The sequence below is a fragment of the Bubalus bubalis genome, chromosome 23, assembly GCF_019923935.1.
Source record: "Bubalus bubalis isolate 160015118507 breed Murrah chromosome 23, NDDB_SH_1, whole genome shotgun sequence".
NCBI classification, from domain to species: domain Eukaryota; kingdom Metazoa; phylum Chordata; class Mammalia; order Artiodactyla; family Bovidae; genus Bubalus; species Bubalus bubalis.
Window position 1 is genome coordinate 14542545 of NC_059179.1, and position 23722 is coordinate 14566266.

The window sequence follows — 23722 nt, forward strand, 5'->3', positions numbered from 1 at the left end:
TCCTGAGCAGGGAGTGAACCCATGCTGCCTGCAGTGGAAGCATGGACTCAACCACTGAACCACTAGAAAAGTACCTGTTCATTCTTTTAAATATTCAGTCTGTGGTACTGGACAAGAAATCATGAGGTTAAACTCAGAACTGAAGATGATCTGGCACAAAGTGTAATGGGAAATTTGTACCTATTTACTTTTTTAGGCCTACCTGGGGCTATCTGTTGTCCACATTTTCCCTTGATATTTTAGGCCTCTACTTCTTGCATGCATTCTTCCTCTCAGCAGCAACCAGCCCTCTTCAACCTCCTGGTATCTTCATGCTTGTGCCCTTCCCATCAAAAGGATGTAGCAAACTCACTCGCAGTCAGGCCTAAGGAACTGATAAGGATCAAATACAACCACTTCCAGAAGCATTTGTATTAGAACAGGAGACAAAAAAAAAAAAAAAAAAAGAATGGATCCATCATGGTCGAACTTCACCCAGCAGTGAAGAGTGTGGAGAAATGAAAGAGATGGGGGACCAAAGTGCTTGCCCAGTGACCTCAAAATCAGATCCGAGAGGACTGTTTTTTCTTCTTGTTGTTGTTATTTTTTTGAGTTCGTGGGAACAAGGGTAGAGTTGCAGGAATAACTGAGAGTATAACTTTAATCACATACTTAGCATGCTGCTGCTGCTGCTGCTAAGTCGCTTCAGTCGTGTCAGACTCTGTGTGACCCCATAGACGGCAGCCCACCAGGCTCCTCTGTCCCTGAGATTCTCCAGGCAAGAATACTGGAGTGGGTTGCCATTTCCTTCTCCACATACTTAGCATAAACAACATTAAAATATGTGCCCCAACAAGTCAATTGTCTTTCATAACTTTTTAGAGTGTAATTGTTCTAATTCCTATCAAAGTTTGCGGTTACTGTATTTGAGAAACAAGTAAATAAATACAGCAGGCATCAGGCAGGAACTTTCTGAACTGTGTCAAGGTTAATAATAAGTAAAATGTTATAAGTAGAGACAAGACAGCAACAGCTGTGCAACATTCTTGGAAGCAAGGATTTTGATAGCATGAAGTCAGACAGTGAGCTCAGTTTTTGCTGCTACTCTGGTTGGACAGAGAGACCCTGTCGTAATTATAATACAACTACATTTCTCTTATAAAGTACTGTCTTACATTAAAAAAATATGATGTCTGCAGCTGGAAAATCAGGAGCAATGTTGGAAGAAGACCCAGATCAAACCTATGAGAATGTGCTGGCTGAGATTCAGTCTTTTGAGCTGCCCATTGAAGCTACTTTAAGGTAGGGCTCCTTTATATTTTGCTGTTTCTTCTTTGGTGGTGATAAAGTAGTCTTATTCATGTCTTTTTATACTTTTCTCTATAACAGTAAAAAATAATTTTTGAGAAATGATTGCAATTCTATATACACCTAATCTCAAAGTTTTATCCTTAGAGAAATGACGGTGAATAAATTATCCACATTGTTTGTATTATATTTGTTTCATGATTCATCACCACAAGGTTAAAAAATAGAAATGACTTTCAAGTGATCAAAAAGGGCTGCATGCCAACTCCAAATAGATATCCCATCTTATTTACATCAGGTTTCACTTGTTTTCTCTAAAATACTGCTTAGTGAAAAATACAGAGAACGATTAGTCGTATCATTGAAACTCATTTATATTTGAGTGGATGTGGATGTGAGTTGTAGGAAAAAACACAGAATACTTATTTGTGTTGTTGCTGCTCTTGGGTATATGGGGTGCTCTCGGAGGTGTATTTTTTATTTCTACATAAGTTTAAAAAATAGTGTCTTTGGTAAGATGGGGATTAATTTGCATAGTTCAAGGACAGAATTAAAATGAAAGACTATATACCTCTGTGTTAAATGTGCAGTTTAAAAAGTTTCATTCTTTTTGACTGTCTGCTTATATCTGACACTTATCAGTATGGGAACAGGATGGCAATCTCTGACTGTGATAGGGACAGCCAATAAATATTTGTGGACTAATATTTGTAGATTAAGTGAAAGGATATTTTTTTGGTGTTGTCTTTTTAGTCTCAGAAAGATCCAGGAGCAGATAGGTTTAAATCTGAATTTAAATTTGATTTTGCATTAAATGTATCCTGAATCTTTCCAAAGGGCCTAGGGTAGGGTTGGGGGTATTGGAAGCTATTGGTATTTATTGGTTGATTCTTGAATTATCAATATGTAGGTACAGTAGAAAAATAATTACAACTCCATTTATAACTGTTACTTATACCTTCACTTTATCTGAGCATCATGAACATCCATGAATAAGGGCAGGTGCTTTTTATCCTATTCAACAGGTAGAAAAAACCAAAGCTTTTCGCTAATGGGAAACTTGGTAATTTTTCCAAGTGGAACATACTTTATACTGTTCCAGCGCCTTCTAAAACTTGTGCATCTGCCTGGTGGCTAGGTCAGAAGTCAAAGGGAAACACAAGAGGGGAATAAAGGGAGGCTGAAAAAGTGAAAGTGTTAGCTGTGACTGACTCTATGTGACCCCATGGACTGTAGCCCACCAGGCTCCTCTGTCCATGAAATTCTCCAGGCAAGAATACTGGAGTAAGTAGCCTTTCCCTTCTCCAGGGGATCTTCCAGATCCAGGGTTTGAACCCGGGTCTCTTGCATTGCAGGTGGACTCTTTACCATCTGAGGCACCAGGGAAGCCCGGGCATGTGTTAATTACTGTGGCCTCTCTGCCATTGTTGCTTCAGAGCCCTTAGTCTTCAACCCCTGATCCTCTCTACATCTCTCCCCTGGTCTCTCAACCCTGGCCAATATCTACAGGCTTCATCCGTCCTTGAAACTATCAGCTAGTCTTGCTGTGGTACCGGACCTGACTTCCTGTTTTGGTTCTTGGATGTGTCCTACCTTCTGTTCTGAGGGTAAATGTCCTGGGTCTTGTACTAGGTCTCCTAAAGGAAAGGGTCAGTTTAGATCTGGCAGTCACAGCACTCTCCCATCATCACAAGAGCAGACACTGCAAACATATTTTGTCCAGGTGCTGCCTGTCACCACCAGTGGATCTAGACTGCCCACTGTTAGCTTCACAAAGAGCTCTGACTCTATGGGACCTCACGGACTGTGGCCCATCAGGCTTCTCTATCCATGGGATTCTCCAGGCAAGAATACTGGAGTGGGTTGCCTTTTCTTCTGCAGGAGAGCTTTCCAACCCAGGGATCGAACCCATGTCTCTTGCACTGCAGGTGGATATTTACCATCTGAGCCACCTTGTGTACTGAGTCTTAGTTGTGGCATGCGGGATCGTCAGTCTCCGTTGTGGCACGCAGGATCTTTAGTTGCGGCATGTGGGATCTAGTCCCTGACCAGAGGTCGAACTTGGGCCCCCTGCATTGGGAGCATGGAGTCTTAGCCACTGGACCGCCAGGGAAGTCCCCCAACAAACCTTTAATTGAGACAATATTCACCAAAATTACTTTTCCTAAACAATTGCTGTAATCATTGATGAGATGAAGACTTCTTGGGCTGGCATTTGCCTTTCAGCACTTCCCTATGTATGTTATTGATATTCCAATGTCAACTATTCTGGTCCACTCCTCTTACAGAACGTGTCAGCTCATGTGGCCAAATATGAGGGTTGGGAAATAAAGACAGGACTTCCATTTTGGCCAAACTGGAGTGTTTACTGTTTGATAATATGCCCTGAGATTTTCTTCCTTCTGGTTCTTATGGTTCCATTTCTTTATTAAATTGCACTCTTACTTCTGTCTGCCAAAATCCAGCCCCATCTTGCAAGGCACAGCTCAAATATTCTTTCTTCTGTGAAGTCTCTCTGATTCATCAACCACAGGTGAGTGCTTCATCCTTTGAAGCCCCAAAGAATTCAGGGCATTTATTCTGACTCATTTGGGTGTATGTAGGCTCACATGTATTTTGTGCTATAACCATTTTCAGGCTAAAGATTCCTGAGGGCACTATATATTTATATCTTAGTATCCTCTGCAGAAGCTTCTACCATACTTGACACACAGTAGCTAGATAAATATTTATTGAACTAATTTGTATGAGCTTCTGAGCTAATGATAGTCTTAACAAGACAAAGGAAAAAAGGTAGTCCAGAGAGAGTCATCATTTCAGGGAATAAGAAAAGGCAGAAGTATTTGAATAGATTTGAATAGTTACAAGTTCTAAAGGCAGAGAGGGTGGAAAAAGAGCTTGGCTGGAAGGAGACTGACCAGGAGGGCTACTCTGACCTACTCACAGGACCTACTCTGAGGCCTTGTGGAGCGACAGTGAAGGGAAGGTTAGGATATTGAGAAGATGGGGCTGGGAATGCAGGGGAGAAACCCTGTACGTGGAAACTGAGGGAGAGAAAATACCCTAGAGCTCTCCTAGTTTTTTTTCCGTGTCACAAAAGAAAGGCATTTTCCCACAGACATTTTCTGTTGTAAAATTCCAAACTGTTAGTTAGCTTCATCTCCCTGCCCACCTTGTTTCTGAGGTCAGTGTTCAGATCAGGGTTAGATCAGGGGTTTGTTTCTCTAACAGGGTGAGCTCAGAGACCTCAGGGACTCCAAACCCGTAGAAGAGTTCTACTAGTGTCATTTAAAAATGGCTCCACAGCCCTTCCGGTCACTCTCAGCCTCACCATCATCTGAGAGAATGGGTCTCCTCCACTGAGCAGTCGTGAGCGAGTTGCTGAGGCTGGGACTCAAGTCATCCAGCACTGTCAGTGCCCATCATCTCTTCCACCTGCCCAGGCTTCCTTCCCCCTACCTCCTGATTTCATACAAGGCTGCTCCAAGAGCAGGCTTCTCCAGGTGGCCCATCCTATCTCCTGCCTGACTTCCCCACTGGGCTCTTGGGTCAGCTCCTTTGGTCTTCTTTCTGTTTTGGTGGAAAAGTGGAAAAGGATCAGATGATCCTGAGATCCTGTGTTTGTTTTCATCTATGTGTGAAATGAGACCACTGCCTGAAGTATTAAGTTTAAAGGAGAGATAGTTTTAGGGGGAGCTGACATTATATTTTTCCATGGTTTATTTGTATTGCCAATGAAATACCCAATAAAGACATATCAGGCAGCTCTAATAATTGAATTGGTGGAGAAGCAGTATTTGATGTTAGACATGCAGATAGTGATTGAATTTCAAAGAGAAGAGAGAAATGTAAAGAAAGATCTACATCTAGTGCCTGGGTTGTCCTAGCTTGGCTTTGCTTTGGGCATTCAAAATCTCCTGGCTGACAGATTCTTGGTAGGCTGAAACTCATGAGCAGGTGGGGTCTGAAATTAGTTTTGCTGTCCTAATCCTTTTTGCCCTGGGCATCACTGTTTTTTATCATGTTACCACCATATCGTAATTTCCACTAGATTTTCTCATTGGGTTTTATGATTTTTACTCCAGTTGCTCCATTTGGCCTAGACATGCCCAGCTCCTTGCCAGCTGCTCCCTCTAGGGGGCATGCGTGTCCCTGGTAGGCTTAATGGCTGTCTGGAGCCATGCTTTAAGAATCTACAAGTCTAGTACTTTGTTGGGCCTTATCCAGTATTACCAGCTGCCCTGCACGAGCACAGTTAATAGTTTTCAACTAGTATATCAATTCCAGTGCATTGGTAGTGGTTATATGAATCCTCATGTTGAGGGTGGTTTAGGACAGCACAGTAGCAGGACCCTGACATATTTATGCTAGAACTTCCAGCTGCCAGACCTGCTCCCACCATGGATATCCTCTCATACCTGGATATAGCCTGGGCTCATGATGCCTCATGGGGTCCTGCACGTCTGTTGTTAGCCTCCTAGAACAGGTCCTAAAATTGTAACATGTCTGAACCGATTTGAGTTCAGAAATTTTTTGCGAGAGCTGAGACTGAGATTAACGAGATTGAAGAGAAGTGCAATGTTAGTGGGAGGTAGAAAAAGAGCAGGTATCCAAAGAAAGCCCTGCTGAGGGCTGGGAAAAATAGGAGGAAAAGGGAATTGTACATGATGACGTACCAGAAGAAATTTTTGCAATTGTTTTATGATAACATAATTGTTTTACACTTGTACTCACAGACTCTCTTGGGCTCTTTTCCAAAAGCTGAGCGTGGAGTTTTACCAGTTTAAGAGCAAACAGGATATTGTAGTTTCTTTGACTTTAATGTTTTTAAGAATGAAGATAACATGCTTTTAGGAAAGGAAATATTAAAGCAACAACAACAACAAAACACCAACAACCTAAACACAATAAAATCTTAGGATGACACACTAAAAAATATAACTGGTTATATTCAGCTGTAGAATTCTAGGATGCTCTTGCTGTTTTTATCTTCAGAAACGTAAGATTTCATAGAAGTCTTATTTCATTAAATACATTGATTAAGATCAAAGGTATAACATTTATTAGTTGTTTGATTTTGGCCTTAGTTTCTAAAACTACAAAATGGGGATTATAATAAAACCTATATCAAATGATTAATGTATATGAAGTGCTTAGCACAAGACCAGCCTAGCACATTGTAAATGCTTGATAAATGTTAGCAATTATTATTATTATATTTAATTTACACTGGGATATACATTTCAGCATAATGTAATATATACTTTTGAGTGTTGAAGTAAATGAGCATTCATGACATTTTGAAATTCTGGGCAGGTGGGAAATACTGAATAATGTAAATTTTATTTTGGTTGCAAATATTTAAGGGAGAGAGATATCCCTTTTTCAAAATCCTATTTACTAAGGCTTATATTTGATGCTAATATAATATCATGACCTCATCTAATTGTCTTATGGGAGTGGGGTAGTGTGCCGAATGTTGTGGATATAAAATGGAATCCAAAGAAACGGTTTAGGAATAACTGAGGGCCTAATTATGACTGAGGGCTGCTATGTCTGCAGCACCCCAGGAAAGCCTGGGGTTCCTGATGACGGTGGGCTATGTAGTTGCCAAATTTTCACTGAATACTTAAATGATTCTGTTAGCGGCTTGATCTTCAGGGAAACACTAGAGAGAAGTTAAATTTTTTTTTTTTTTTTTTTTTGAGAACAAAGTATTCCTAGCAGGGAGACAGTTTCATTTATTTACAGTTAAATGAATGGGCTCTGGAGCCAGTTCAAATTTTGCCTCTATACTTATAGATAGAACTATTAGAAGGCTTACAGTGTATTTAATGTAGCGGCTCATACATGAGCCATACAATGCTCAGTCCTTCATTCAGTAAATAAATATTTATGGAGCATCTCCGATGTGGCAGACAGTGGTCAAAGATGGTCCCTGCTCTATCAGGGAATTCCCTGCTCCCAGGGAGCTGACATTTTAGTGAAGAGAGCTAAAAATAAATTAAAAGCCAGTAATAAACTCTATGAAGAATAACAAATCAGAGTGAAGGATAGGGAGGTCCAGGGATGCTATTTTACAAAAGTGGCCAGGGAGTAAATATCAGCTGTTATTATCATTTCATTACATTAGTTACATTTCTAAATCCTTTTTGCTGAGAGGAGAAAAAAAAATAGGACAAGTGAGAGGAGAAGCAGAAAGGGCAACAGGCAATGAAGGAAAGCTAAATGAGGAAAGAGTGAGGAATGGAGATGTTGCACTGAACAGGATGAGGAATAATAATTAAAAAAACATGCAACAATGAGGAGGAAAGAGAAGAGAAAATAGTTGGTATTATAAGCCAGTGCTGGGGGTTGTTGGGAAAAGACGAAAGAGAGAGAGAGTGGAATTCAGAGGAAATATTATTGCTCTTTAATTGCTCAGTGGACTTTAAAATGTTTAGCTTTGGGATGAGCAAGTTAATGGTGCTTTCTGGACATCATTCTGAGGGCAGGACTAGTAACATAATTTACAGGACCAATGCGAAATGAAGATGGAGTCCCCCTTGTCCAAAGGATGGTGATGGCAGAGTATTAACCCAAGAGCAACTTCTTCAGCCCCGCACGGATGAGCCAGCTCTGTCTGAAAGCTTAGCACAGATCCTGGCACACAGCAAGCTTTGAAGAAAAGCAGCTGTTGAATGAAGAGAACCTGGGGCTAATTACTTTTGAACTTCTTTGAGGACCAGCCCATATTTCATAAAAACTGATTTTATTTGGCTTCAATTTCAGGTTTCCTTCTATTGTTCTCCCCTGTGGGATATGGAACAGATTCCTGGACACAGTTTTGCAGCAGGAAGGAATCCTCCCAGACCTGGCAGGGCTTTGTTCACATTCTCTTGCACTTACAGACTGTGGCCACTTGGGGTCACTGTACCAAGGTAGACGCTGGAGGAACGTTGTCAAGGCATTCTCCAAAGAGTGGCTAAAAGGGAAGGCTTAATTGATTAGAGCCAAGAAAGACTACCCTGTGTTCTGCATTTTGATAAAGTTCGGCAGTTATGTAGCAAAGGCTCTTAAACTCTTTAAGAAACATCTCAATGATAATAGCAAATTCTCAAGAGGTTAAAGATCAGGAAGTCTGATATGGGGTTCCTAGGAATGAGGAAGGGACTCTCTGTGGAGATATACCCTACCTCATGAGACATGCTTTTACAACACTATAACATGAGAAGTAGTATTTGCATGTGGATTATTCATTTAACAAATAGTAACTGGGCTGGTGGTGAACAATACAGACATTGTCCCTGTGCCTGGAAATGAAGACAGACTCAACGATTTGTTGGCCACCATGGTGTGTGTCTCAGAAGATGAGCATCGTCTCCAAGGACGACAAAGAGGCACTTGACTTAGAAGCAAGATCCAGAAGGCTCACTAAAGTGGATCCAGAACCAAGAGTCTAACCTAAAGACAAGGTCCTGGCTCCCTCTCCACAATAAGAATAACTTTCAGACAGTTTCCACCAATCAAGAATTCAGAGAAAAAATGAAGTTCAGGTTCAGAGAGCTCTGATAAAAAATTAGGCTATTTTGTTAATGATTAGAGAAAAAGGAACATTATTGTGTCTGTTTTTTATTTTTATTTTACCAAAGAGGAAGCTAAATTCTGGGCTTTTTGGTTGAATAACAAATGTCAGATAATCCTCACCTCCAATGCTTCATGTTGGATGAGCTCTGGACTAAACATTATACATATATTATCTTCTTTAATATAATAGATGGTGAAAGAAAGAAAGTGAAGTCGCTCAGTCGTGTTCGACTCTTTGCGACCCCCTGGACTGTAGCCTACCAGGCTCCTCTGTCCATGGGATCTTCCAGGCAATAGTACCGGAGTGGATTGCTTAATAGATGGTAAAGGATATATTATATTATGCAATGGTAAAGAATCTGCCTGCCAATGCAGGAGATGCAGGAAATGTGGGTTTGTCTCTAGGTTGCAAAGCTTCCCTGGAGGAGGAAATGGCAACCTACTCCAATATTCTTGCCTGGAGAATCCCATGGACAGAGAAGCCTGGCGGGCTATAGTCTGTGGGATCACAAGGAATTGGATGCAACTGAGCGACTAAGCACACACGAGCACATCTTCTTTAATCCCCACACCACTTGGTAATCCAGGGACTTTTATTGCTCCCAATTCACACTTGAAGAAACTGAAGCAAAGACAAGTTAAGTTCTTTTACAGAGGGTCCCACATTTAGTAAGATATGAATCGGAATTTGAACCCATTTAAATGCCAGACCAGGGGAGCAACATTCTATAGCCTCCTTCTGAGGGAGGGGCTTTCCCGAGGTTGGTTATTAGTCTGTAGACAAGTGGCTCAAAGTATAAGTTCTTAGTGACTAAGATTTTATTTACAGATTAAACCTTTACTTTGCTGATTAGTTTCCTACTGGACACAGAGTACGTCTCCTGCCCTGTCAGTCTTCCTGGTATTTTTTCCCTCCCAGGAGTCCTGAAGAGAAATTTTGGGTGGATTTCTGGAAATCAATGTCCACTGCTCCCCAAATAACTCACCAAACATGTGCAGTCTTCCAATGTGCCCTACTATCCCCAGCCTCCTCAGACCAGACTGACAGTCATTTATTCCTTGGGTAAAACAATATCAGAACAGTCTTCTTATCTGACTTTTTTATTAACAGGAAAAGCAAGAACAGCTTATTAGCTCTATCTTCTCCAACTCACTAGCTATGTGGCCTTGGACAAGTGATTTAATCTCTCTAAGTCTCAGTTTCTCCAAATTCAATTGGAAATAGCAAGAGTACCCCAAAGGCTGAAATTAGATTTTAGTAAAATTAGTACTAACTTAATTACCAATACAATTATGAATTAGTAAGGGTTAAATTAGATAATATAAAAGGCTTAGAAAATAGTGCTCAGTAAATAGCTATTAAGATTATTTTGGTTTATAGCTGAAATTCTGTATTTCGGAGACTTTTAGAAATGTAGCACTTTATTTTTTAAAATATGTATTTATTTGGCTGCATCAGGTCTTAGTTGTGGTGTGTAGGCTCTTTGTGGTATCATGCAGGGTCTTTCGTTGCATGGACTCTCCAGTTGTGACATCAGGGCTCAGTAGTTGCCATATGCAGACTTGGTTGCTCTGTGGCACATGGAATCTTAGTTCCCCGAACCAGGGATCAAACTCACACCCCCTGCGCTGGAAGGCAGATTCTTATCCATTGACTAGACCACCAGAGAAGTCCCTAGATATGTAGCACTTTAGGCCTTTTTTCACATTAATGTGCATGTTATATCTATGTCCATAATTAAAATTTACATACTGAGCTATTTAGGACATTAAACTTTAAATTCTTACCCAAAAACTTCAAGTACTAACGGATCTACCAGAAGTCACAGAGGGAACCAGCTAGAGCTGTTTTAGAAGACGTGGTAAATGGACTTCCTTTCATCTTGAATTAAGGGGAAGAGACTGCTACTCAATGCTGAGGTAATCCCTATGGGCAGGTGTTGAAACAGGTCAGGAGTGAGGAGTATGTAAGTAGGGTTGGCTTCCCAGGGCAAGGGCATTTAGAGCTGGGTTTGGATAGATTGCATCAGGGTTGGAGAAGAGAAGAGGGAAAGGTCTGGATAATGAACACTGAAATGAAACGCCCCATTAGAAGCTGATCGCCAAGTTAAGAAGCTGGCTTCTGTCATATGTCCCACTCTCCTCACCTTGCTTTACTCTTTAGAGCAATGAATTCTGGTCGTGCTCATCATCTAAGATAGCCTGCCTTTTCCTGCAGAGAGAACTGGCTCTCTGTTCTCTTTGTAGGACACCATAAAATTTGTCCTCAGATCTTATGTTTGGCTTCAGGTTCAGTTTTCAAAAGGTTTATTTTTCCCTCTCAAGAGCTGAACCTGCATCTCAGATGTGCTAATACTGGGTGATGGTGCCTCAGCAATTGAGGACTCAGTCTACCAAGAAAAAAATTTGTTTCTTTTTTCTTACTACTCAATAAAAAGCAATTGGGGGAAGGGCCAAAATGCTGGGGTCTGGGTACAGGGATTTGACTTGACCCAAGAGTAAAATTTTAAATAACCAGAGGAATGGGTGAAGTTTATGTATATATATAAACTATATACCCTCTAACAAAAGCCCGTAAGTATAGTTTCTTGCAGTGAAACTCTGATGGTGAACCTCAGGGAATTTGAGGTAACCTTTTCTGTTTGTGTTGCAGATTTCTATCAAGGCAACTGAATATACCACATTATAAGATGTGATATTTAATGTCAACTGTATAAAGATCAAGTTTGAAGAAATTAACTTTTTACAATTTGATATTGTTCTAATTTCTAATTGTTACCAATAATGGATTAATTAAACTCTGGCCTTAGGCTCAGATCTGTTTGGAACCCCTTTCTAAGTCATCCTGAACTCTTTTCAGTGGCTTCAGAACTTCAGCATTGTCTGGTTTTAAGACCCCTCCAGCTTTCTCTCAGTCACGTGCAGAACTCTAGGAGGAACTATAAGAAATTGGAAAGCTAAAACAAAAGGGGGGCATCTCTGAACTTAAGGACCTTAACATGATATGAAAGTGCTGGTGGACTTGGGAAATTTTTTTTTCTGTATGTTTTCACAGCTTGAGGAAGTGAGATTTCCCAGGGAAGATCTGGGTTCTCTTGTACTATCAAGACAGTGGAAATAGGGACTTCCCTGGCTGTCCAGTGGTTAAGAGACTCTGCCGGGGGTGTCAGTTAGATCTCTGATTAGGGAACTAAGATCCTACATGCTGCCCAGTATGGTCAAAAAAAAAAAAAAAAAAAAGACAGTGGAAACAGGCTTGTGATAGGGTTTCTTGGTAGAATAAACATGTGGATGTAGCAGAGCTTTTTTGGTCTTTCAAGTTAGCCTGCACTGAAGTCAGCCATGTATTTCTGTTCTGTGTCAACTGTACAAAAACAAACAAAATTCAAATTATAAGAAAGAACCAATCAAAACAAGTGCTCACTATTAAAACAGTTGTTGGTAGAGTGGGTAAATGGGCTAACTTCAACCTAGAGTCAGTGAGAAGGTTTTGTGGATTAATTAAACTAAGCAACAGCAACAAGAAGGAATAGTTCTTGTTGCTGTTGCTTAGTAGCTAAGTTGTATCTGGCTCTTTTGTGACCCCCATGGACTATAGCCTGCCAGACTCCTCTGTCCATGGAATTCTCTAGGCAAGAACACTGGAGTGGGTAGCCATTTCTGTTTCCAGGGGATCTTCCTGACCCAGGGATCGAACCTGCATCTCCTGTATTGACAGGTGGATTCTTTACCCCTGAGCCGCCTGATTCCTTAGGGAAATCTTTATGAAGGAGATTAAATTTGAGTTGAAATTTCCAAGGAGGACAGAAATTTCAGATTAATAGGAAGAAGGACATTTTTATATGATAGTAAAGTTTATTGGGACCTTACTATGGTCCCAATAGGCAGAATAATGGTTCCCCCTAAATGTCCACAATCTAATCCTTGGAATCTGTAAATATATTACCTTACATGACAAAAGGGATATTGCAGGTATGACTAATGTTAAGACCTTGAGATAGAAGATTATCCAGAATTATAGTTGTGTCAAACCTAATGCCATGGGTCCTTAAAAGCAGAAAATCTTTTCTGGCTTAGGTCAGAGTCAGAGGGAAATATGACTATAGGAAAATGGTCAGAGAGATGCAAAATTTCTGACTTGAAAGACTGAGGAAGGGGGCCATGAGCCAAAGAATGTGGGTGGCCTCTGGAAGCTGAATTGCATAAGCAAATAAATTCTGCCCTAGTGCCTCTGGAAAGAACACTGTTGTGCTGCCACCTTATTTTTAGCCCAGTGAGACCTGTATTGGACTTCTAGCCTACAGAACCATAATAAATTTGAATTGTTTTAAGCTAAGTTTGTGATAATTTGTTACAGCAGTCATAGAAAGCTAACACAACATGGGACAGCAAAATGAGGTAGACACTACCATGGTCATTTTCAGATGGGGAAACTTAACTATAAAGGGACTAGGTTCTGACAATGTCACCCGCTGTAGAGTGAACGACTAGGGGATTAAATTGAGCACACTCATCTTCGGAAGTCATGCTTTTAACTGTTCGGCGGGATTTTTGTAGAAGGAGGATGGAAGTAGTAAAAGCTTCTAGAAAAAGCTCTCTGGAGTGAATTACACAGCTGTATAATAAAGAGCTTGGTTGATTCAAAGGGACATGCTGAGCTCTGGATTAACGGAGACCAGAAAATAGTTGTCCCTCAGGGCTAGGTTATGTACTCTCTTTCTGGTTAATCTTCCTCAGTCGCTGATTTGATCATGACAAACTGGTTTACTCAGCAGTCCCATAAACGAGACTCTTCCAAGCACCTGCTTGTCCTTCCCATCTCTCTGAAGCCCACTTCTCTCAAGGGCTTCCCCACTTCATCCCAGCCACAGCAACTTGGGGGCACTTGGATTCAAGGACTTTGGCATGAAATCACACACTGCACTGGGTATTTCTTGTATCTTTGCCATAAAATGTCTTTGTTTTACGTCATTTAGTTTTTCTGGCGCTTATAATTTATTTCCAAGTAGACTGGCCTCTGTGAACTTTCCGCGGGCAGGAACAGGAATCCACTCAGAGCGGTCGTCCTTGTTCGCCAGCTGGGTTCTTCTAGGTTCATTCCTAAAACAAATCTTACTCCCACATACCATTTTGCTTTTCTTGAGTTTTCCTTTCTCTGACCCTCCACCACCAATGCCTCCTCGTTAAACATTCCCGTAGCCTTTATTGTCGATCTGCCTCATTACGAAATAATCCCATATGCTAGAACAGGGTCTGAACACAGAATACAGGGATCTATGCTTTTAAAGCAGGGTCAATTACTAGACAGCAACTGGGGGGCCAGTACCGGGCGAGAGTTGGAGGTGGCCCGTTTCCACTCCGCACAGCGGCCGGCAGCACCTGGGCCTCCCCCAGGTGTGGGGACAGTGACCCGGTCGCGCGCCCGTGCGCGGCCTTCCACGCGCCCCAGCGCCGCCCGCCCCGCCCCTTTCCCCGATCGCCCCGCCCCTTTCCCCGCCTCCTCGCGCTCGCGCCACAGGTTGCTCGCCCCCGCGGTCCGCGCGGCGCCGCGCCTCGCCGGCTCCTCCGCTTCCAGCCAAGATGGCGGAGATCGGCGAAGGTCCGGGCACCGTCCCAGAGCACGAGCGGATCTTGCAGGAGATCCAGAGCACAGACACCGCCTGCGTGGGGCCCACCCTCCGGTAAAGCTCTCATCCTCTCGGGATCTCTGGCTGCCCCCTTCGGCCGCTCGTCAGGAAGCTGGCGGGTTTTCCGCCGTCGGCCGCGCGCGAAGCGGCCCGACAGGTGGTGCGTGAGGAGGCGGGCGGCCGGGCGGGGGCCGAGGCGCAGCGGGCCAGGACCTGAGCCGGGACCGGGGCGGGGCGGCACGGGCGACTGCACCTGTCCGCGCGGCCCGCCTCAGCCGCGGGAGCTGTCACTGCGCAGCTGGAGGGTGTGGCTGCCAAGGTGCCTGTGACCCCGGGAGTCGAGGCACCGCCCCGTTTTCGACGCCCCGCCCCGCCCTGCCCCGGCAGGGGCCTGGGGTCTCGAGAACGCGCTTGGGGCTTCCCGGCTCGCGCGACGCTCCGGGGCTGAGGGCGGATCCGCCTCGGGCGTGCCCGGGACGAAGGTGAAGTGCCGGCAGAAGGCGGGACAGAGGTGCCGACTCGCGCGCAGGTCGAAACGCTGGCGCGCTGGGCTGCTGAGGGCGTGGGAGACTTGAAATTGAGCGGGAGTCGCCGGCACCATTCTCTATACTCCCGCGCCGCCAGAGTGGGCGAGGAGGGAGCGTGGGCGGGAGGGGAGGAGCTGGCGCTCAGGAACGCGCTGATGTGACTGATCGTGACCGTGCGCTCGCCCGGCAAGCCTCTCTGGAGTCGGGGAAGCTTTTATTTATTTGCGAATGTTTAATTTAGCATGCATTTCCCCGTTTATTTTAAAAAGAATCTCCACCGTTTAAAAATAGTACAAGAACAATGACTATTCCAGACTATCTATTGCCCTACAGGCACTCTAGTGATCCATTAGAGTGTTAGCCACTTTCTTCAAGAATGACTGCTCTTTAAATATAAGGCTTCATTTTTCGGTGTGATGATAATGAAATTATTATTCACTTAGGGAACTTGGGACTCACTGTGCTATTGTCATTATGTGGACCTGTGGTTGTAGTACAAAGTAAATCCACCTTGCCCTGAGACTACAGAGAACTGGATTCTTGGTTTACACTAGTCTTAGCACTGATGAAGTGTGCGGTCGTGGGCAAATCATTTAACTTCTCTGGACCTCGATTTTTTTATTTGTAGACAGGGGAGGGGTACGTGTTTAGATACCCAGAAAGCCCGGGAATTTAGAGACCTTGCCTATTTGTTCACTCCTGTATGCCTAAGCATGTAGTAGGTACATGATACATTTTTGTCACATGAAGGTCCCTCTATGATATAAATATGATTAGTGCATTTCCTTAATTTTTCAGTATAACACTTTTTATAAAAACTGCATTTGCTAATGAAAGTTGAACTCATACATTTAAAGGAAGCTTTGTTTTCCTCACTGCATGGTGAAACTGAAGGAGTATAGTGTGTGGTATACTTACTACAACAGTCCATTTTTGAAAATAGTATTGATTAGGAAAGAGGTGCTTCTTCTTGAGAAAGTGTACTAGGCGGGATCATTGAAAGCAGGTGAAATTAATTTAGAAGAAAAAATTTTAACTACAGCTGACTTGAACAATATGGATTTGAACTGTGTGAATTCACTTATACCTGTAATTTTTTAATAGTAAATACAGTGGTAAAGAATCTGCCTGCCAATGCAGGAGACGCAAGAGACTCGGTTGAGGAAGATCCTGGGTCTAAATGATCCCCGAGAAGGAAATGACAGCACACTCCAGTATTCTTGCTTGGGAAATCCCGTGGACAGAGGAGCCTGGTGGGCTACAGTCTATGGGGTCACAAAAGAGTCAGACACAACTTAGCGACTAAACAGCAACAACTGTGGGAACTTCTGTACTCTCACCGCTGGGGGAGGAGTTGGGGGCCCGGTTGACCCCTGGTGTGGGGAACTAAGATCCGGAAAGCCTCGTGGCTCGGCCAAATAGAAAAAATACATACTTAACGTATTTTTGTGATACTACAGGATCCGCAGTTGGTTGCGTCTGGAAATGCCGAACCTGGGGTATAGAAGAACCCATTTTATGGACAATAAGTTATATGTGGATTTTTCACTTCATGAAAGGTCCTCGGCCCCGATCCCCTCATTGTTTCAGGGTCAACTGTACACTGAGATTTTTGTAACACAAATAGAATATATGTATTGGTGGTGGTATCATTCTGTTTCGCTGGTGACATTTGTATCACCTACTCACTTTGTTGAAACCCACACTCGTTTCTTTAGTGAACTACACTGACTCATACTTACTCTATATATACTCTTGTCATCTCTCATTTGCAAGCAGGCCCTGCACACACCCGTGTAAGGCACTGCTAGCAGTCCTTTCTCTTGAACAGAGTTTAAGCCAATGCTCTTTTATTCCTGAGGTTTCACTGAGTGAAATGCTAACACTAAAATTAAAAAAAAAAACTTATTATGGGAAAATTTAAATGTTTCAAGAATGTAAAAAAAAAAAAAATGTAGGGAATTCCCTGGTGGTCTGGAGGTTAGGACTGTGTGCTTTCACTGCTGGGCCGGGTTCAGTCCCTGGTCAGGGAACTTAGACCCTGCAAGCCTCTAAGTGCAGTCAAAAATAAAAATAAAAGTAAAAAATAAAGATTAAAAAGACTGACCATACGACGTGTTGGTGAAGTTGTGAAACAACTTGCATTCTGTGTATACTGCAGTGGGAATTTCATAGATGCTGTTTTTCAGGTTGAGGTTATTCCCTTCTAGTTTGTCAAGTGTTTTTACTATGAAGGAGTGTTGAATTTTTCGGATGCTTTTTCTGCATCCATTATGATCGTGTGGATTTTGTTCCTTATTGTATCACAATGGTGTTTTATATTAATTGATTTTCAGATATAAATCAACCTTGCATTTTTGGAATTAATCCCACTTGGTCATAGTGTATAATCATTTTTTATATGTTCAGTTCAGTCACTCAGTCGTGTCCGACTCTTTGTGACCCCATGAATCGCAGCACGCCAGGCCTCCCTGTCCATCACCAACTCCCGGAGTTTACTCAAACTCATGTCAATCAAGTCGGTGATGCCATCCAGCCATCTCATCCTCTGTCATCCCCTTCTCCTGCCCCCAATACCTCTCAGGATCAGGGTCTTTTCCAATGAGTCAACTCTTTGCATGAGGTGGCCAAAGTATTGGAGTTTCAGCTTTAGCATCAGTCCTTCCAATGAACACCCAGGACTGATTTCCTTTAGAATGGACTGGTTGGATCTCCTTGCAGTCCAAGGGACTCTCAAGAGTCTTCTCAGATTCCATTTGTTAGTATCTTGTTTAGGATTTTTGCATGTATATTCATAAGAGCTATTTGTCTTTTATTTTCTGGTGACGTCTTTAGTTTTGGTATGAGAGTAATACCTTATTATTGGTTAGTGTTCCTCAATTGAGATGAATGTGTTTTTATTTCTCTATATGTGGTGTACCATATTTATGTATATATGTGTGTAATGTTGAATCACTCTTACATTCCTGTAATAAATCCCATATGGTCATAGAGTATAATCTTTTTAACATGTTGGATTCAGCTCGCTAATATTTTATTGAGTGTTTTTACATCTGTATTCACAGGGGATATTGGTACCTAATTTTCTTTTTTTGTGATGTCTTCAGCTGGCTTTGATATCAGAGTAAAGCTGGCCTGATAGAATGAGTGAGGAGTGTCCCTATTCTCCCACTTTTTGGAAGACTTTGTGTAAGAATAGTGTTAATTTTTCTTTAAATAGATGGTAGAATTTGTCACTAAAACCATCTAGCTTTTCTTTCTTGGAAGGTTTCTGATTATTGATCAGTCTCTTGTTATAACAAGTCTGTTTTGATTTTCTCTTCTTACTGCATCAGTTTTGGTAGTTTGTGTCATTTTAGAAATTTGTACATTTTGTCTAGGTTATCAGGTTGTTAGTATAAAATGGTTCATGTGTGTGTGTGTTCAGTCTGAGTCTTTTGTGACCCCATGGACTGTAGCCCACCAGTCTTCTCTGTCCATGGGATTTCCCAGGCAAGAATACTGAAGTGGGTTGCCATTTCCTTCTCCAGGAGATCTTCCTGACTCAGGGGTCAAATCCACATTTCTTGCTTGCCAGGCAGATTCTTTAACACTGAACCACCTAGGAATCACAGAATTGTTCATAGCATCCCCTTATAACCTTTTTTATTTCTGTAAGACTGGTGGTACTGACTTTTTTTTTTTACTCTTTTCTATTTATTATTTTTTTTTGGCTGTGAGAGACTTAGTTGTGGCATATGGAATCTAGTTCCCTGACTAGGGATTGAACCTGGGCCTCTTGCATTGGGAATCAGAGTCTTAACCACTGGACCATCAGGAAAGTCCCTTTTTTACTCTTGATTTTAGTAATTTGTGTCTCTCTTTTTCTTAGTCAGTCCAGCTAAAAGTTTGTCAATTTTATCAACTTTAACATGATCTCATAAGTCTTGGTATTGTGTGTTTTTGTTTTTATTCATTTCAAAGTATTTTTTAAATTTCCTTTGTGATTTGTTCTTTGAGTCATTGGTTATTTAGAAGTATGTTGTTAAATTTCAACATATTTGTGAATTTCTCAAATGCCTTTCTGTTACTAATGCGTAATTTCGTTGTATTTGGTCAGAGATCATATTTTGTATGATTTCAATCCTTTTAAATTCACTGAGGCTTGTTTTACAGCCTAACATGTGGTCTGTCCTGGAGAATGTTACATGTTCACTTCAGAAGAATGTGTATACTGATGTTATTGGGTGGAAGATGCTATAGATGTCTCTTAGGTCTCATTAGGTTATAGTTGTTCAGGTCTTCTACTTCCCTTTTGATCGTCTACTTGTTGTTCTGCCCATTATTGGGCAATGGGTAGTTTTTGCTTCATGTATTTTGGGCTCTGTTTTTAGGTGCATGTGTTTGCTCAGTGTGTCTGACTCTTTGTGCTCCTTTGGACTTAGCCCACTAGGCTCCTCTGTCCATGGGGATTTTCACACAAGAATATTGGAGTAGGTTGCCATTTCCTTCCTCAGGGGAACTTCCCTACCCAGGGATCATACCTGCATCTCCTGAGTCTCCTGCATTGCAGGTAGATTCTTTACTGCTGAGGCATTGGGGAAGCCCATAAATGTGTATTTGTTGTTGTTCAGTCGCCCATTTGTGTCTGATGCTTTGAGGACTGCAGCATGCCAGGCTTCCCTGTCCTTCACCATCTCCCTGAGCTTGCTCAAACTCATATCCATTGAGTCAGTGATACCATCCAACCATCTCATCCTCTGTTGCCCCCTTCTCCTCCTGCCTTCAGTCTTTCCCAGCACCAGGGTCTTTTCTAAGGAGTCAGTTCTTTGCATCAGGTGGCCAAGTATTGGATCTTCAGCTTTAGCATTAGTCCTTCTAATGAATATTCAGGGTTGGTTTCCTTCAGGATTGACTGGTTTGATCTCCTTGCAGTCCAGGGGACTCACAAGGGTCTTCTTCAACACCACAGTTCAAAGGCATCAATTCTTCAGTGCGCAGTCTTCTTTATGGTCCAACTGTCACATCCATACATGACTACTGGAAAAACCATAGCCTTGACTAGACAGACCTTTGTTGACAAAGTAATGTCTCTGCTTTTGAATATGCTGTCTAGGTTTGTCATAACTTTACTTTCAAGGAGAAAGTGTCTTAATTTCATGGCTGCAGTCACCATTCAGAGTGATTTTGGAGCCCAAGAAAATAAAGTGTGTCGCTGTTTCCATTATTTCCCCATCTGTTTGCCATGTAGTGATGGGACTGGATGCCATGATCTTAGTTTTTTTAATGTTTAGTTTTAAGCCAACTTTCTCACTCTCCTCTTTCATCAAGAGGCTCTTTAGCTCCTCTTTGCTTTCTGCCATGGGTTGGTATCATCTGCATATCTGAGGTTATTGATATTTCTCCTGGCAATCTTGATTCAGCTTGTGCTTTATCCAGCCCGGCATTTCACATGATGTATTCTGCATATAAGTTAAATAAGCAGGGTGACAATATACACTCTTGATGTACTCCTTTCCCAGCTTGGAACCAGTTCATTGTTCCATGTCTGGTTCTAATTGTTACTTCTTGATCTACATACAGGTTACTCAGGAGGCAGGTCAGGTGGTCTGGTATTCTCATCTCTTTAAGAATTTTATACAGTTTGTTGTGATTCACACAGTCAAAGGATTTAGCATAGTCAATGAAGTAGAAGTAGATGTTTTTCTGGAATTCCCTTGCTTTTTCTATGATCCAGCAGATGTTGGCAATTTGATCTCTGGTTCCTCTGCCTTTTCTAAATCCAGAGTGAACATCTGGAAGTTCTTTGTTCACATACTGTTAAAGCCTAGCTTGGAGAATTTTGAGCATTACTTTACTAGCGTGTGAGATGAGTGCAATTGTGTGGTAGTTTGAGCATTCTTTGGCATTGCCTTTCTTTGGGATTGGAATGAAAACAGACCTTTTCCAGTCCTGTGGCCACTACTGAGTTTTTCAAATTTGCTGGCATATTGAGTGCATCACTTTCATAGCATCATCTTTTAGGATTTGAAATAGCTTAACTGGAATTCCATCACCTGCACTAGCTTTGTTCATAGTGATACTTGTTATATATTTTTGATTGATTGACTCTTTTACATTATAAAATGTTCCTCTTTATCTCTACACTTATTTTATTTTTTAATTGGTTTTTAAAGTCTGTATTGAATTTGTTACAGTGTTTCTTCTGGTTTTTTTATGTTTTTTTTTTTTGGCCCTGAGGCATGTGGGATCTTAGCTACCTGACCAGGGATTGAACCCTCACCCCCTGCGTTGGAAGGTGAAGTCTTAACCACTGGACAACCAGGAAAGTCTTCTAGACTTGTTTTTAAGTTTGTTTTGTCTGATATTAGTAAATCTACTCTAGCTTTCTTTTGGTTGCTCTTTGTATGGTATGTCTCTTTTTATCTTTTTACTTTCAACCTATTTTTGTGCTTGAATCCAAAGTGTATCTCCTGTAGATAGCATATTGTTGGAGCATATTGTTTATCCAGTTTCATAACCTGACTTTTTAAAAATATAACTTTATTTATTTTATTATTTTTGACTGCTGGATATTCGTTGCCTCACAGGCTTTTCTCTAGTTGTGGCAAGTGAGGGCTCCTCTCTAGTTGTAAGTGTGCAGGCTGCTCACTGTGGTGGCTTCTCTTGTTGCAGAGCACAGGCTCTAGGGCGTGTGTGGGCTCAGCAGTTGCAGTTCTGGCCTCTAGAGCACAGGCTCCGTGGTTGTGGCACATGGGCATAGTTGCTCCACAGCACGTAGGATCTTCCTGGGTTCGGGATTGAACCCATGTCTCCTGCATTGGCAGGTGGATTCTTTATCACTGAATTACCAAGGAAGCCCATAATCTCTAACTTTTGTCTGTACTATTTCATCTATTCATGTTGAATGTTAATATTTATATAGTTGGATTTGTATCTGTCATTTTACTTTTTGTTTACTGTATGTCTTGGTTTTTTTTTTTTTCTCCTCTGTTCCTTTTTTTCTATTTTTTGTTAAATGAATATTTTATAGTGTAATATTTTAGTTACTTTAATGATTTTTTCCAGTATTTAAACAATTGATTTCTTAGTGGTTGCTCTCAGAATCAGTTTCAGATTAATTCTAAATTAATTTCAGAGGCCTTCTTCAATGAACAATGAGTAAAAATAGAGGAAAACAATAGAAGGGGAAAGACCAGAGATCCTTTCAGGGAAATTGGAAATACCAAGGGAACATTTCATGTAAAGATGGGCACAATAAAGGACAGAAACGGTTGAGACCTAGTAGAAACAGAAGAGATCAAGAAGAGATGGAAAGAATACACAGAGGAACTGTACAAAAAAGATCTTAATGAACCAGATAACTGTGATGGTATGGTCAGTCACCCAGAGCCAGACATTCTGAAGTGTGGAGTCAGGTGGGCCTTAGGAAGCATTACTGTGAATAAAACTAGTGGATGCAATGGAATTTCAGTGGAGCTATTCAAAACTCTAAAAGATGATGCTGTCAGAGTGTTGCACTCAATATGTCAGCAAATCTGGAAGACCCAGCAGTGGCCACAGGACTGGAAAAAGTAAATTCTCATCCCAGTTCCCAAGAAAGCATTACTTAAGGATGTTCAAACCATCAGACAGTTGAACTTGTCTCCCATGCTAGTAAAGTCATACTTAAAATCTTGCATGCTAGGCTTCAGCACTATATGAACCGAGAACCTTGAGATGGCCCATCTGGGTTTAGAAAAGGCAGAGGAATCAGAGATCAAATTGCCAACACTTTCTAGATCACAGAGAAAGCAATGGAATTCCAGAAAAACATCTACCTCTGTTTCAATTATGCTAAAACCTTTGACCTTGTGGATCATAACAAACTGTGGAAAGCTCTTAAAGAGATGGGTATGTAGACCATCTTACCTGCCTCCTGAGAAATCTGTATGTGGGTCAGGAAGCAACAGTTAGAACCCTGTATGGAACAACTGATTGGTTCAGGACTGAGAAAGGAGTATGATAGGGCTATCTGTTGTTACCCTGTTTGTTTAACTTATACACTGAACACATCATGAGAAATGCCAGACTGGGTGAGTTATAAGCTGGAATCAAGATATGCGGGAGAAGCATCAACAACCTCAGATATGTGGATGATACCACTCTGTTGACAGAAAGTGGAGAGGAACTAAAGAACCTCTTGATGAGAATGAAGGAGGAGAGTGAAAAAGGCAACTTAAAACCAAATATTAAAAAACTAAGATCATGGCATCTGGCCCCATTACTTCATGGCAGATGGAAGGGGAAAAGGTGGAAGCAGTGACAGATTTCCTCTTCTGCGGGGTCTAAAATCACTGCAGATGGTGACTACAGCCATGAAATCAGAAGATGATTGCTTCTTGGCAGGAAGGCCGTGACACACCTAGACAGTGTGTTGAAAAGCAGAGACATCACTCTGCTGACAAATGTCCATATAGTCAAGGCTATGGTCTTCTCAGTAGACATGTACAGGTGTGAGAGCTGGATTGTAAAGATGGTAGAGCGCCAAAGAATTGATGCCTTTGAACTATGGTGCTGAGAGTCCCTTGACAGCAGGAAGATCAAACCAGTCAGTCAGTCTTAAAAAAAAAATCAACCCTGAATACTCATTGGAAGGACTGATACTGAAGCTGAAGCTCCAGTATTTTGGTCACCTGATGTGGACAGCTGACTCATTGGAAAAGTCCCTGATGCTGGGAAAGACTGAGGGAAGAA

The 23722-nt window shown here is 41.8% G+C and overlaps 1 protein-coding gene across 7 annotated transcripts in view; it reads left to right on the forward strand.

The window, feature by feature from the left end:
• Window positions 1–1078: 1078 nt before the first annotated feature.
• Window positions 1079–23722, forward strand: part of EXOC6 (exocyst complex component 6) — a 191561-nt gene continuing 168917 nt past the window's right edge. For 2 of the 7 annotated variants that reach the window (XM_025274102.3, XM_044935318.2), the window contains exon 1: window positions 1082–1281. In XM_025274102.3, coding sequence (XP_025129887.3) covers window positions 1166–1281 — 116 coding nt within the window. In that variant the 5' untranslated portion in view covers window positions 1082–1165. Of the gene's footprint in view, window positions 1282–14382; window positions 14535–14835; window positions 15010–23722 lie in introns of those variants that run through there. The other 5 variants (XR_003106194.3, XM_006073686.4, XM_025274103.3 and 2 more) reach the window with 5 other exon arrangements.